General features: G+C 54.7%; 2 protein-coding genes across 3 annotated transcripts; one reads left to right on the top strand and one right to left on the bottom strand.

The window, feature by feature from the left end:
- The first annotated feature begins 189 nt into the window (after positions 1-189).
- Positions 190-5286, top strand: APOBR (apolipoprotein B receptor). The gene is made up of 4 exons (XM_041746800.1): positions 190-316; positions 650-3988; positions 4074-4336; positions 4426-5286. The coding sequence occupies exons 1-4, from the start codon at positions 260-262 to the stop codon at positions 4490-4492; spliced, it is 3726 nt and encodes a 1241-aa protein (XP_041602734.1). The 5' UTR covers positions 190-259; the 3' UTR covers positions 4493-5286.
- A 22-nt stretch (positions 5287-5308) lies between these two features.
- Positions 5309-9470, bottom strand: IL27 (interleukin 27). 2 transcript variants are annotated; one of them, XM_041746801.1, is made up of 5 exons: positions 9346-9470; positions 7209-7381; positions 7028-7126; positions 6455-6613; positions 5309-5731 (listed from the first exon to the last, which is right to left on the bottom strand). In XM_041746801.1, exons 1-5 carry the CDS (start codon positions 9374-9376, stop codon positions 5468-5470), a joined length of 726 nt encoding a protein of 241 aa, XP_041602735.1. In that variant the 5' UTR covers positions 9377-9470; the 3' UTR covers positions 5309-5467. The 2 variants fall into 2 exon arrangements, with proteins under 2 accessions (XP_041602735.1, XP_041602737.1); XM_041746803.1 differs by lacking the exon at positions 7028-7126.
- Between the last annotated feature and the right edge of the window lie 3088 nt (positions 9471-12558).

Here is a 12558-nt window from a genome sequence, read left to right as displayed (position 1 = left end):
TTTTTTCTTTATGGCCTCCCCCCTCACCCTTCAGCTCCAGATATGCACCTGAGCTCTCCGTGTGATACACGCCCATTTCCCAGCCAGAGCTGGGAGCTGCTGAGGCATTGCAGAAGGTGGGCAGGGCCTGGACAGGGGATGTGTCAGGGAGACACAGGGGAAGAGGAAGTGTCTTGGGCCCTGGGGAAGACTGGCTTGTCTCCGTGGGTGGGGACAGTCATTTGTCAGCTTTCTGGACACACAGACAGAGACAGACAGGATGGATTTCCTTCGGCTACATCTCCCTGGGCTGCATCAGGCCTTGAGGGGAGCACTGGTGAGAGGGGCAAAGAGATGCCAGAGGCTTTCATTCTGCTCCCTGGGGCCTCACCTTCCTTCTTCCCTTTGAAACTCTCCTCAGACTCGAGATCCCTTCCCCAGGATCAGGTAGTCTTCTAGCCTGAGTGTTTCTGGGTTTCAGTCCTCCCACCTCCACAGACATGTCCACCTACCCCTAATCTAACCCTTTCCTCTTCCTCCTGCAAATCCAGTTCTTTCCCCTCCCAGATTCCAGAGCCCTTCTGTGGCCTGAGTTCCTCTGGGCCAAAGTCCCAAGGGAGAGGGCTGGGCCTCCCCTTAATGCCTCTTTCCCTTCCCCCTTCTCTTCCAGGACTCCCTCAGCTCCTTTGTCTCCTACCTTATGGGAGATGAGGTCCCCACCGCAGAGAGGAAGGCAGCAAGGGTAGCCGAGGAACTGGGGGAGGTGGCTGCAGGAAGGCCAGGGAAGACCGAAGAGAAGGAAGCCCAGGATGCCCTGGAGGGCCTTGGAGGCAGCCAAAGCAAGGAGGATGGAGGGCTGAGAGGGCCCAGAGAGGCTGGAAGATGCCAGGAGGGAGGTTCAGCTACAGAACAGACCTGGGGTTGGGAAGAAGGCAGCTCCCATGGGTCTCAGGCAGATGGGCAGGACATTGGGGTCCGGGAGGCATCCAAGGCTGCCAGGGGCCAGGGGCCAAGTGCCCACTTAGAGGCCAGAGAGGAGTCCGAGGCAGGGTCTGAGGCTGGTCAAGACAACAGCAGCCAAGTCCAGGAGAGTCGAGGGCCCAGTGAGCGGGAAGTGAACAGAGAGGAGACACTGAGAACCTGGGAACAGGAGGAGGAGGCGGAAGAGGTCAAGGAAGGAAAACCAGAGGTGGCAAAGGAGGCGGAGTCACAGTGGACCTGGCACAGGGACCCTGAGGGGGAGGTAGGTGCTGATGGGCAGAAAGTAGCAGGGGACAACAGGGAGTCATTAGAGCAGCAGATCAAGGAGGCAGTTGCAGAGGAGATCCAGGGGTCTGCAACCAAAGAGGCTGGGAAGGAAGAAGAGGTGAGGGTGGTCCTCAGGGGCAGTCGAAGCATGAGGGGACAGGAAACACAGGAGCCAGGGACAGAAAGTGAGGACAGGACAGCCTTAGGCAGGGAGGAAACTAGGACAGTCTCAAGCAGGGAGGAGGCCGGGACAACCTCAGGTGGGGAGGGGGATGGGACAGCCTCAGGCTGGGAGGACAAGGAGAAAATCTCAGTGGGGGAGGAGGATAGAATAGCCTCAGGCAAGGAGGAGGATGGGACTGCCTCGGACTGGGAGGAACCCAGGACAACCTCAGGTAGGGAGGGGGATGAGACAGTCTCAGGTGGGGAGGAGGACAGGACAATCTCAGGCAGGGGGAAAGATGAGACAGTCTCAGGCAGGGGAGGGGAGAGCATAACCTCAGAAAGGGAAGAAGCTGGGATAGCCTCAGGCAGGGAGGAGGAAGATAGAAGAGCCTTGGGCAGGGAGGAGGATGGGACAGCCTCAGGCAGAGAGAAGGATGACGCAGCCTCAGATTGGGAGGAAGCCAGGACAACTTCAGGTGGGGAGCGCAATGAGAGGATCTCAGGTGGAGAGGGAGATAGAACAATCACAGGCAGGGGGAAAGATGAGACAGTCTCAGGCAGGGGAGAGGAGAGCATAGCCTCAGAAAAGGAAGAAGCCAAGACCTCAGGTGGAGAAGAGGCTGAGACAGCCTCAGGCAGGGAGGAGGAGGCTGAGACAGCCTTAGGCAGGGGGAAGGATGGGATACCTTTAGGCTGGAGAGAGGCCAGGACAACCTCAGCTGGGAAGGAAGATGACCTCTCAGGAGCCAGGAAGACCGAATATGGCGAAGTCTCAGGAGAAAGGATCTCAGAGGACACAGGGAAGGCCTGGGCATTCGAGGAGGCCTCCGGGGGAGATCAGGAGGATGAGGTGGATGAGAATAGAGAGGCTGAGATGAGGTTTTCCCCCAAACAGACCCAGGCCCTGGGAACTGAGGACATTGAAGAAGCATCTAAGGACCAGACAGTAGGGAGAGAGGCTACAGAAGGCCAGGGGTCAGAGAGGAAGGTAGAGGAAGGCTTTGAGGTCCAGGCAGATCAGAGAGTGATAGAGGCCGAGGGGAGGCAAGCCTCAGTGATTGGGACTGTTCCAGCCAGTGTGGAGGAGGTGGCGCAGGCAGACATGGCTAGAGAAGAGAAAGAGGGTTGCTTGGCCACAGAGGCTGAGTCGCCCAAGGACAAAGTGGCAAATGAGGCTGAAGGGGATGCTGACCTGGAGGCAGCCCCAGAGACCACCAGTCCTGAGAAGGAGTTCAGCAGAGAGAGGAGCGAGGAGGAGGCTCAGACAGTTGCAGAAGCACAGGGGGTGATTTTGGGTGACCTTGAGCATGAGGTCACTGCAGGCCAGGAAGCTGAGCTGATGGCAGGCCCCCAGACCCTGACAGAGCAGCCTGGGGAGGGACAGGGGGGTGAGGAAGAGCTCTGGGGCGTTTCAGCCCTGAGCAGAGAGACAGAAGAGAACCTGGAAGAAGATCCCAGGAACATAGGAAATGTAAAGCCTGGTGCCCTTGGGGCAGAAGTCTGGGAGAACCAGAGAATGGGTGTGGAGAGAGAGGATGCCCAGGAAGAAAAAGCAGGTGCTGAAGAGGAGGAGGGGGAGGCTTCAGGAGGCCAGGCACCAAAGGAGGCCAAGGGAGGCCAAGAGTCTGTCCTCTCAGGTGTCCTGGAGACAATCGGGGAGTGGAAGAAAGCCCAGGAAGCAGGGTGTGGAGCAGAGAAGGGAGAGGTCCCTGCACCAGAGAGCCAAGAGCTGGGTGGAAGGCAAGGGGCAGATGCAGGGACAGGTCAGTCACTGGGAAAGTCAGATGTCAGAGAAACAGAGGATGAGGAGGTGGAGGCCACAGTGCCCTGGGGGGCAGACACAACATCCAGTGGAGACTGGAGGCTGGAGGAGACTGCTCTGAGCCTCCAAGACAGCGAGGACCCAGGGGCCAGTTCTTTAGCTACTGAGATAGTGAGGGAGATGCCAGCTCTGGATGGAAGGGCTGTTGGAGCTGGGGAAGGGCCCAAAAGAGAGGCTGGGGAAGCTTGGGACTCAGAAGGGAGGCAGGAGGCTGGGGGAGGCGAAGAACTGGTAGAGGCTGCACCAGGAGAAAACCAAGGTGGGCCGGAGTTTGGCCTGGAGGGCTCAGCAGAGGAGGTGACTGGCAGAGAGGGCCAAGCAGAGGCTTTGGAAGCCAGAGAGGATGAGCCCAGGGGAGAGTGGGCTGAGGTCAGGGAACCTGCAGTGGCAGAAGGAAGCTGTGGGATGGATGGCTTTACCTCAGGCTCCCAGGTGGTGAGGACAGAGAGGGCTGTGGCCACTGTGGAGGCTGAGGGCCTCCGAGGAGGGCAGATGCCATTGGAAAAGGAGGCTGTGGGATGGCAGATGAAGGAGCAGGGGCAAGGCAGGGAGGGGCAGCGTGGAGACCACCACCCTGAAGGAGAGGCACGAAGGCCCCTTGATGTGGAGGATGCTGAGGTGACTACAGACCAGGGAGCAGAAGCCAAGGACATTGTTCCAGGAGGCCTGGAGGATGTCCAGGGCCAGGAGGGCCAGTCAACAAACCAGGAGCCTGCAGAGGCCAAGCCTAGGCCGCATGGGGCCGGAGGGGATGCCCTCAACAGCTGGAGTGAGGTGAGAGCTCCAGCTAGGGACCAGGGCCGGGCAGAACAGAATCTCGAATCTGGCCCCATGGTACTCTGTGCCTCCTTCCCTGCAGGCCCCGCTCCCTGGGTCTCTCCTGGACGTGTCTATCCCCCGGAGCCGTGTCCTCCTGTCTCGCAGCTCCTCGCTGAGACGCTCCCGGCCCTCTTTCCGTGGGACCCGAGCCCCAGAGCAGCAGGAAGAACCTCCCAGCCCCCCATCTGAGGAAGAGCTGGCACCCTCTGAGCAGAGCCTTCTCCGGCCAGAGAAACCCCCAGAGCCAAGTCCCCCAAAGCCTGAAGGGACTCCACTGCCAGCCAGAAGGCCCCTGGGACGTGGGTAAGCACAGAGTGAGGTGGTAGGGCTGGGGTGCGGAGGAGGCCACAGACCCCGGGGGACCGGCTCCCATCATCTGTCTCCATCTGCAGGTTTGGCCTGGCACACTCCGGCATGATGCAGGAACTGCAAGCCCGACTGCGCCAACCGAAACCCTAGGGAAGGCCCTGAGCCCCTGGGAGCTGGGCCCTGGGTGAGGCTCAGAGGGTCCTCAGAGGGTGCACTGAACCCTGCTTGGCCTATCTCCTTCTGACATTTTGGATACACACTTCTCATCCTCTGGGCCTCAGTTTCTCCGTGTGTCATTCGTGGAGCAGACAGAGCCAGACGTTTTTAGAACCATGATTTGGAAGAGCATGCCTTGGCAATATGGTGACGGACTCCCTGGCCCCTGGGACCACCTCTCATGGCCTGTCCCGACCACCTTTCTAATCTGCCTCAGCTGTCTGGAGGACCAAGGGGACAGGACAGTAGTCCCCATAGCCTTCCCTCCCTGACTGTTCCCAGTCCCCAGCCAGGACTTCAGAGAGCTGGGGAACAGTCACACAAACCTCTGGGGCAGGAGCTAGCCCAGTGGAAAGGGGTCAGGAGGGTCTACGGAGCTTCATTTGCAATCAGATGTTGGTGGCAAACAGATCTGTGGCCTTGAGCTCTCAAAAACTCATGACTCTGCTGGTTACTATGGCAACAACCAGCCCAGTAGCCAGACTGGAGGAAGCTCCCAGAATTTAAGAGCAGAGAGGGGTCCAGGGTGGCCAGAGGCTATAGACCCCATCCCAGGCCCTTGCCCTTTGGGTGTCAAGTACCCCTTCTCTGAAAAGAAGCTGACTCTGAGGGAAGATGAGAGTGCTTTATTAGGCAGCCCGCAAGGTGGTCTCGTCCGAGGACAACTAGCAGGCTCTGAAACAATAAATAAACCATCGTTTCCCTAACCAATAAATAAATATCCAAGAAATAAATATCTGGCAGGGACTGGAGGGGTCTTAAGTTATTGAGTAGGGGTTGGGGTGGGAAGCCGGTGGAGCCTTGCCTTGTTTAAGGCAAATGAGCTGGATGCAGGCTGTCCTGCCAGCCCAGACTCCAGCCCCCAGGTCCTGAAGGGTGGTGAAGGAATGGGGCTGAGAAGTCGCTCCATCAGGGCTGGGAGCCAAATGTGGAGTGCCCCACGGGTGGGGCTGGGTTTCCAGCTTGGGAGAGTAACAGCAAGTCTCTCACAGCCCGAGCCAAGGCGAGCTCCAAAGAGTGCAGCAACTGGTACGTGTAGAGGAGCTGAGGCCAGGAGGGCTGCACTGCTGTCTGGGAGGGGCCACCCGGAGCCGCTGCGAGGAGCAGCCCTTTCCTCTCCTCATGCTGCTCCTCCTCTTCCTCCTCGGGAAGGCTGAGTCCTGCCGCCAGCACCTGCCAGGAGAGGCCCACCGGTCAGACAATGGTCAAGGGGAGGCCAGGAGCAAACCCTTGTTCCTTTCTGTGCCCAATGGTACAGAATGACATCAGAGACCACAAGATCATGATTTCCCTGGGCAGCCCCTACTTTAGATCTTCCATTATGTCATTATCTCACGGGGCCCGCCTGATTTTTTGGTTCGAGAAAATGGAAGTCACAGGGTAAGATGCTGCTCATGGAGCTGGTACACTCATCCAGGATGGCCCTGGGCATTTGGAATTCCAGAAGTTCTTCTCTTCAGGGTCGTCTTAGGATACAAAACAGGCAGAAAAGTGGTATAGCTAGTTTTTTGGGGGGTTTTTTTGTTTGTTTTTTGTTTTTATGCTGCTGGCATTTTCTATTTGTTTAAGAGTAAAATGCCTGTTTCCCTTGGAAATCTTCAGGAGCTGCTGATCAGAGGCTGAAGGAGAAGGGAACCAGCTTTGTTGCAGGCCCTCCTGATGCCAGCAGCTGTTCTGGGTGCTTCAGAGCTGTTCAGACCAAGACTCCATGGGAAGGCAAAGATTCAGGGAGCAGAGCCAGGGATGCGGACACACACACACACACACACAGGATCTAGAGCATCTCTCTCCAAACTTACCCAACCTTTGGGCAAGGGATGTTTTTAAAAGGGAGCCAATGAGCTTCAATTTTGTGTGTTAGTCTCTGGGAGTTGAGCAGGTGGGTGGGTACTCTACCTGGAAGCGGAGATGCCGCTGCAAATCCCGGAGATCCAGCCTCATGGTCCACAGGTGCATCTTCTCAGAGTTAGTCCAGCCCCCTTGGCTTCCCAGGCTTTCCAAGAGGGCGTGGAAGGGTTGAAGCATCATGGAGAGGAAACAGAGTCGTTCTGGGTCCTGTGGGAGAGAAAGGAAGGGATCAGGAAGGCTCAAAGGCTGAGGATCAAAGCCAACGCCATCTCCACCATCCCATGACTCCCTGTCCATAGCCCCACTCTCTCCCCTTCTTCACCATTCCCTTTCCTGTCCATCAACTAGCTTGTGTTTTTATCCTGTCTCCAACCTCCTTCCTACCCTAGTCCCACTCCTAATCCCAATCCCATCCATCCTCCATATGTGCAGCCTCATTCTCACACCATTCTGTATTCCAGCTGTATCTTTATATCCAATGACATACTCAACCTTGTCCAGATCTATTTCCTCCATTCCTTCCCAAATCCATTTTCCATTCAATCCCCGATTTCATCTCCATCCACCCAGCCCAGCCTTACTGCCAGTTCTCCTGCGCCCCTCCACCAGCCCCCAACTCACAGAGAGGCTGTGCCAGGCCTGGAAGGGCAGGGAGACGTTGGGGAGCTGATCTCCCAGAGGCAGGAGGTCCAGGCTTACTCCTGGCAACTGAGATTCAGCCTGTGGGGTAAGGTCTGTTAGTGGGGGCCAGAGGGAATGGGGGTTTGCCCATCCCCCAAACCAGTTGCATGGGGAGACTCACAAAGTGGTGGGCCTGGATCCGAACCTCCGAGAACAGCTTCTTGGCCAACTGCAGGCTGACCTTGAACTCCCTCCGCAAATCCTGCAGGCTCAGGGGGGACCTCCCTGGCGGTCTCGGGAATCCCCAGACACCAGCTCGAGCCAGGAGTAGGGAGAGCAGTAAAAGGCCAAGCCCTGGAAGGGGAGAGATGGTGGGCAGGATGAAGGGAAAGCTTGAGAACTCACGTGCCTTTTCTAGCCTGCGCTATAGGCAAGCCCTGTGTACCATCTCACTGACCCCGCACAGCCCCTGAGAAAATGGGAGTTATTGAAAACACCATATGGCATCTCCATATGAATGAAAGGAAGGTACCTCTTCTCCAAGATAGACACAACTTTGCACAGAGTACCCACCTTTGCAAGCAGATCTCAAGCTGGATCTTGATCCCCCACTAACTCTGTTAGCCAAGTGTCTTTTTTCAGTGAACAAACCATTCAACTGTATGTAGCAGTCTGGGTGCTATTATCCTGTGCATTTTGCAGATGAGAAAAATGAGGCTCAGCGAAGTTAACTAGCCCGAGGTCACATAGCAAGAAGGGGAGAGAACCAGGACTGGATTACAGATCTGCCCAAATGCAGAGCCTGTGTGCTTTCCCCAGGGAGCTTAGAGGAGGCAGCTACCTCCCCTGGAGTGGGCACACTGTGTTCGGCTGAGAATTCCTTGGGCTTAGCCAGGCAGCTCTAATGGCCTGAACCAGAGCCCCAGAGGTGGGCGGGCAATGCCGGAGGCTCTACCCCAGGGAGTCAGAAGGACAGATTGGCCCAGCCACCACCAAGGCAGGTGGGTCACTCTGCAGTGTTGAGGAACAGAGTGTGCCTGGAAGAGGAGGAGGGCCCAGAATGGGAGTCAGAACCTGTTTCTCATGTAGGTTCTTCCCTTGAGCAAGTCACCTCTTATCTCTGCGCCTCAGGTTCCCATCTGTAAAATGGGGGAGTCTGACAAGCTGATTTCTGAAAGTACTTCCTGCCCTGTATTTCCTGGACAGAGGGAGAAGAGCCCTAGGGTGGGAGCTCTGGGAAGAGGACCGTATTTGGTAGTCTCTCCATCAAGGAGAGGAAATCTAGCAATCACTGGAGTTACACAATTCTCGAAACACAAACCAAAACTAGGTTCTAAGCCTAAGTCAGTTTCTGCTCGTCCTCCTCTCCATGGCTCTTGCCTGTCCATTCTTGATCCCAAATCCCTGGGCTCTGCTCCCCAAATTGTCCTGTAAATAAAGACTAAAGGGCGCTTCTGGGTACTTTCATTCAGCAATGTACTTCCAGAGGTGGGGGGAAGGTGCCTGTGACCCCCAGCATTCAGGCTCCCCTGGCGTGGAGACCACTCTGGTATCACAGAGACTTCAGGCAGTGTGGGGTTCTTCTTAGCTCTACTTTAAGGGAAAGTGCATACCCCCACCCAGAATTGAGCTGTGCCATTTTGAACTCACCCCCTGCTTCCTTTCTGAGCTCTGGAGCTCCAGACCCTTTCCCATGGCTTTTCCCTTACCCTCTGTACCCAATGCTGGGTCCTCGACCCTGGCTCTTTTCCCAGCCTCCAGCCCTTGCTCCCTATTGTGGCCCTACCATCTGCTCCTCTTCCTGTGGCTCTGGTTCTAGCCTCTGACTCTTTGAGTCACCAACTGCGGATTGGACCTCCTTCCAAGTTACAGACCCTTGACCTAGTTAGGCTGCTGACTCCTTGGCCCCAGCCCCATACCCCAGCCAACTCCTCTTGCTGTTCTTCCTCTACCAGCCCCAGTTCTCAACGAAACTGTCTGGTCCCTGCTCATTCACTCCAACCAAACTCTTCATGTATCTGCCTGGTTCTGGTCCTAATCAAACTGGCTGCCTACCTCTCTCCATTCAGGCCAGTCAAGCCTTCCTGTCCTCTGCCCAGCCCTGGCTGAACTATCGCCCCTCCGCCCCTGTCCTCCCCCCTATTCATGCCAGACTCATTCCCATTCTCCAGTCGACTATATCTTGTATTCTTAGTCTTGGCCAAGTAGTTGCCCCTCAACCCCTAGCCCCCATCCATAACAGTCAAGCCCTCCCATCCCTTGCTCAGTCTCAGCCACGCTTAGCACCCCGCCGCCCCCAGCCCTGGTCTCAAACTCACGCCAGCCAAGGTCTCCTGCCATCTGGCCCATAGCAGGGCCCAGCCCGTGTGGCCAGCCATCTCCCGGGCAGGGGTCTTATACTGGGGGCTGCACCAGTTTCACTTTCCGTCTGCTTGTACTTTCGGCTTTGCACTCAGTCTTCCCTGCTCACCACCCCTTGCTGAAATGGGGAAATGTCATTTCCCTTCCCAGAGGGGGCGGGAGGCACAGTGGGGGGTGGCGGGAAGCTGGGGTTTCAGTCTATCCAAGCTCCAGACCCCTTGCTGAGCTCCCGGGACCAGCCCTCCCCTCACATCCCGCTCCCCAGGTGAGCCACTGCTCTAGGGAACTGATAGATTCCACAGACTAAATCCTCCTGTTTCTCTGCTCTGTCATTATCATCCTAGTGCCATCACCAGCTCACAGTCCTTTAGAAGATGGATGGCCAGGTAAGGGGATTGCCCATCAGAGAGGATTTGGGGTTTTGAGTCATCCTACTCTTCTCTGGTTTACCAGGTAGCTGAGGGAGGGAGTGCGAAGGAAGAGGGGAGCTCATCGTGGGGCTGGGATAGGGCTTTGTGTGGAGTAGTGGGGTCCCAGTCCGGGCAGGATGAGGGCTCAGTCTACAGCCACCGTCAGGGCGAATGAGAATGGACCCATTCAGGGCCAAAAGTTCAGCTTTGGCCAGAGTAAGATTTAAGATTAGAGCTCAGTCTATAACCAGGACCAGGATTTGGTGTAGGGCTGGACTTGGTCTAGAACTTTGTCTGGGGTCATCGTCCTGGCTCTATCTGTGTTTGGGGTCAGAGCCATCAGTGACCTGGAGGCTCTGCTTGGGACCAGTCAGGAATGAACTTAGAGCTCAATCCCGATTGGACACAGGGCTCGGGCTGTGGCTAAGGTTCTGACAGAGAAGGCTCATGCCTGGGCTGGAGTAAGAGTTCTGCTGATGACCAGGGTCAGGGCTCACTAGGTTGGGGTTGTGTGAGGTCAGGATGGGGCTCAGCTAGGTCCCAGAATAATCCTGCTCTGTGTGTTTCTGTTCTGTGGATGGCTGTCAGGGCTGGGCTGCATCAACCACAGGTCTCCCTTCCAGCACAGCTCCACCCTTAGCCCCACCCTGGATTTTCCATCTTCAGGGACAAGATGGGGGTTTCTTGGTCTTCCCCAAGGCCCACTTTCCTTTTGGGATCTGTGGGGTTTCCCTGCTGGGTCCCTGCAGTGAGACAGAAACCAAGGGGGCTTTCCCTTATTATACTCTGCCTCCCCAGACCTACATAGGCACTGCCCAGCAGGACCGCCTGGAGCCCACTGCCCTGGGAAGTACCAGTACATGTAGGGGTGCACTCCTGGAGAGTTGCTTGGAGGAGAAGGAAGAGTACCTGGCACTTGCCTAACCTGGACTGGTTTCCCTGCAGTGTCCCCTAGTGGTGACAGCTCATTCCCCTGCATCCCATGCAACTGAGGCTCCTCACTCCGGGAGGGGCAAGGTGGGGGGTGGAGTGTAGAGAGGGTGGTGTCTCAAACAACCTGAGACTGATCATGAGAAAAGGCATGGGCCCTGACTGGTCTGCCTCACATCCCCAAGTCCTACCATCCATCCGGGAGGTGAGCCACCCTACTCACCCTCTGATCACAACCACTCCCCATCCTTTGCTATTGCTCAGAGCTACCATGCCTCTCAAACCTTGAACTCCATCCTCCACTCTCTCATCACAACCCACTGACCCTCCTGACCCTCTCTTAGGGTTCCCAGAGACCTCCTGTCTCTTGCTGCTTTTCTGCCCTTCCCAGTCTGGCTGTAACTGACACCTGCAGCCGACACCTGCAGCCTCATCCCTGGCTTCTGCCCTATTCCTGCTCCAGCAACTGGAGCTTCATACTTGAACACGATGAGCTATCTTATACCAGCTTGCCTTTGCACAAGCTCTTCTCTTTGCCTAGAATGCCCTTCTCTGGAGTCCCCTCTTCTCAACTGTTCTGAACCTACCCCTTGTCATGGGCTTCCTCCCCTGAATAGCTCATTCCTTCCTGCCATAAATCCTGTCTCCAATGGACGTTGCATATTTGTTTTCTTGCTTGCTCTATCCTTGATCATACCACTCTAGCCATATTGGCTCCTTCATTGCTCCTGCAACATACCAGGCATGCTCCTATCTCAGGGCCTTTGCACTTACTGTCCCTTCTGCCTGAAACATTCTTCTTCCAGATATCTGCAAAACTCACTCTCTTCTTATGATCCTTGGTCAAATGTCACCTTCTCAAACAGAGTCCTCACTGACTACCTGATTAAAAGACACAACCTTGGCCTTAGCACTTTCTCTTTTCTAGAAAGAAAGGTTGCAATTTCCAACTATGACTGTAGATACATCTTTTTTTTTTTTTTCCTTTTAGATCTATCAGTTTCTCTCATGTGTTTTGAAGTTCTATTGTTTAGGTATAGACACAATTAGGATTGTTATGTCTTTTTAAAGAACTGACCCAGGGCCCCTGCGTGGCTCAGCGGTTGAGCATCTGCCTTTGGCTCAGGTCGTGATCTCGGGGTCCTGGGATTGAGTCTCACATTGGGCTCCCCTGGGGAGCCTGCCTCTTCCTCTGCCTATGTCTCTGCCTCTCTGCCTCTCTCCCTCTCTCTCTGTCTCATGAATAAATAAATAAAATCTTTAAAAAACAAAAGAACTGACCCTTTTGTCAGAATGTGATGTCCCTGATAATATTTTTTCCCTGAGGTTTACTTTTTCTGAAATTAATTTGACTAGTTCTGCTGTTTTTGGTTAGTGTTTACATGGTTTACATTTTTTTTTAAACAATAGCATTTTTAAAAAGATTTTATTTATTTATTCGACAGAGAGAAAGAGCGAGAGTGAGAGTGAACACAAATAGGCAGAGCGATAGGCAGAAGAGGGAGAAGCAGGTTCCCGCTGACCAGAAACCCCAACATGGGGCCCTGATAGGGGACTTAATCTCCAGATCTCAGGATCACGACCTATGTTTATAATTTGCAGTGAGTTTCATTAAAATAAAAATCCAGATTAATATTTTTGTCAGTTTATATGACATTTATCAGTGTCTGCCATAAGCATATACCTTTATTTTATTTATTTATTTTTTAGTATATACCTTTAAAAATGTACATTATTTGTTTTACTTTGCTCTTCTAGCTGGGTACTTTAAAGCCATGTTAATTAGATGTCATAGAGAACATCTTTATTTTTTTCATTTCAGCGAGTAAG

This window comes from Vulpes lagopus, chromosome 3 (assembly GCF_018345385.1).
Source record: "Vulpes lagopus strain Blue_001 chromosome 3, ASM1834538v1, whole genome shotgun sequence".
NCBI lineage: Eukaryota > Metazoa > Chordata > Mammalia > Carnivora > Canidae > Vulpes > Vulpes lagopus.
The sequence above is the reverse complement of the archived record's forward strand: the minus strand, read 5'-3'. Positions and strand labels throughout refer to the sequence as shown.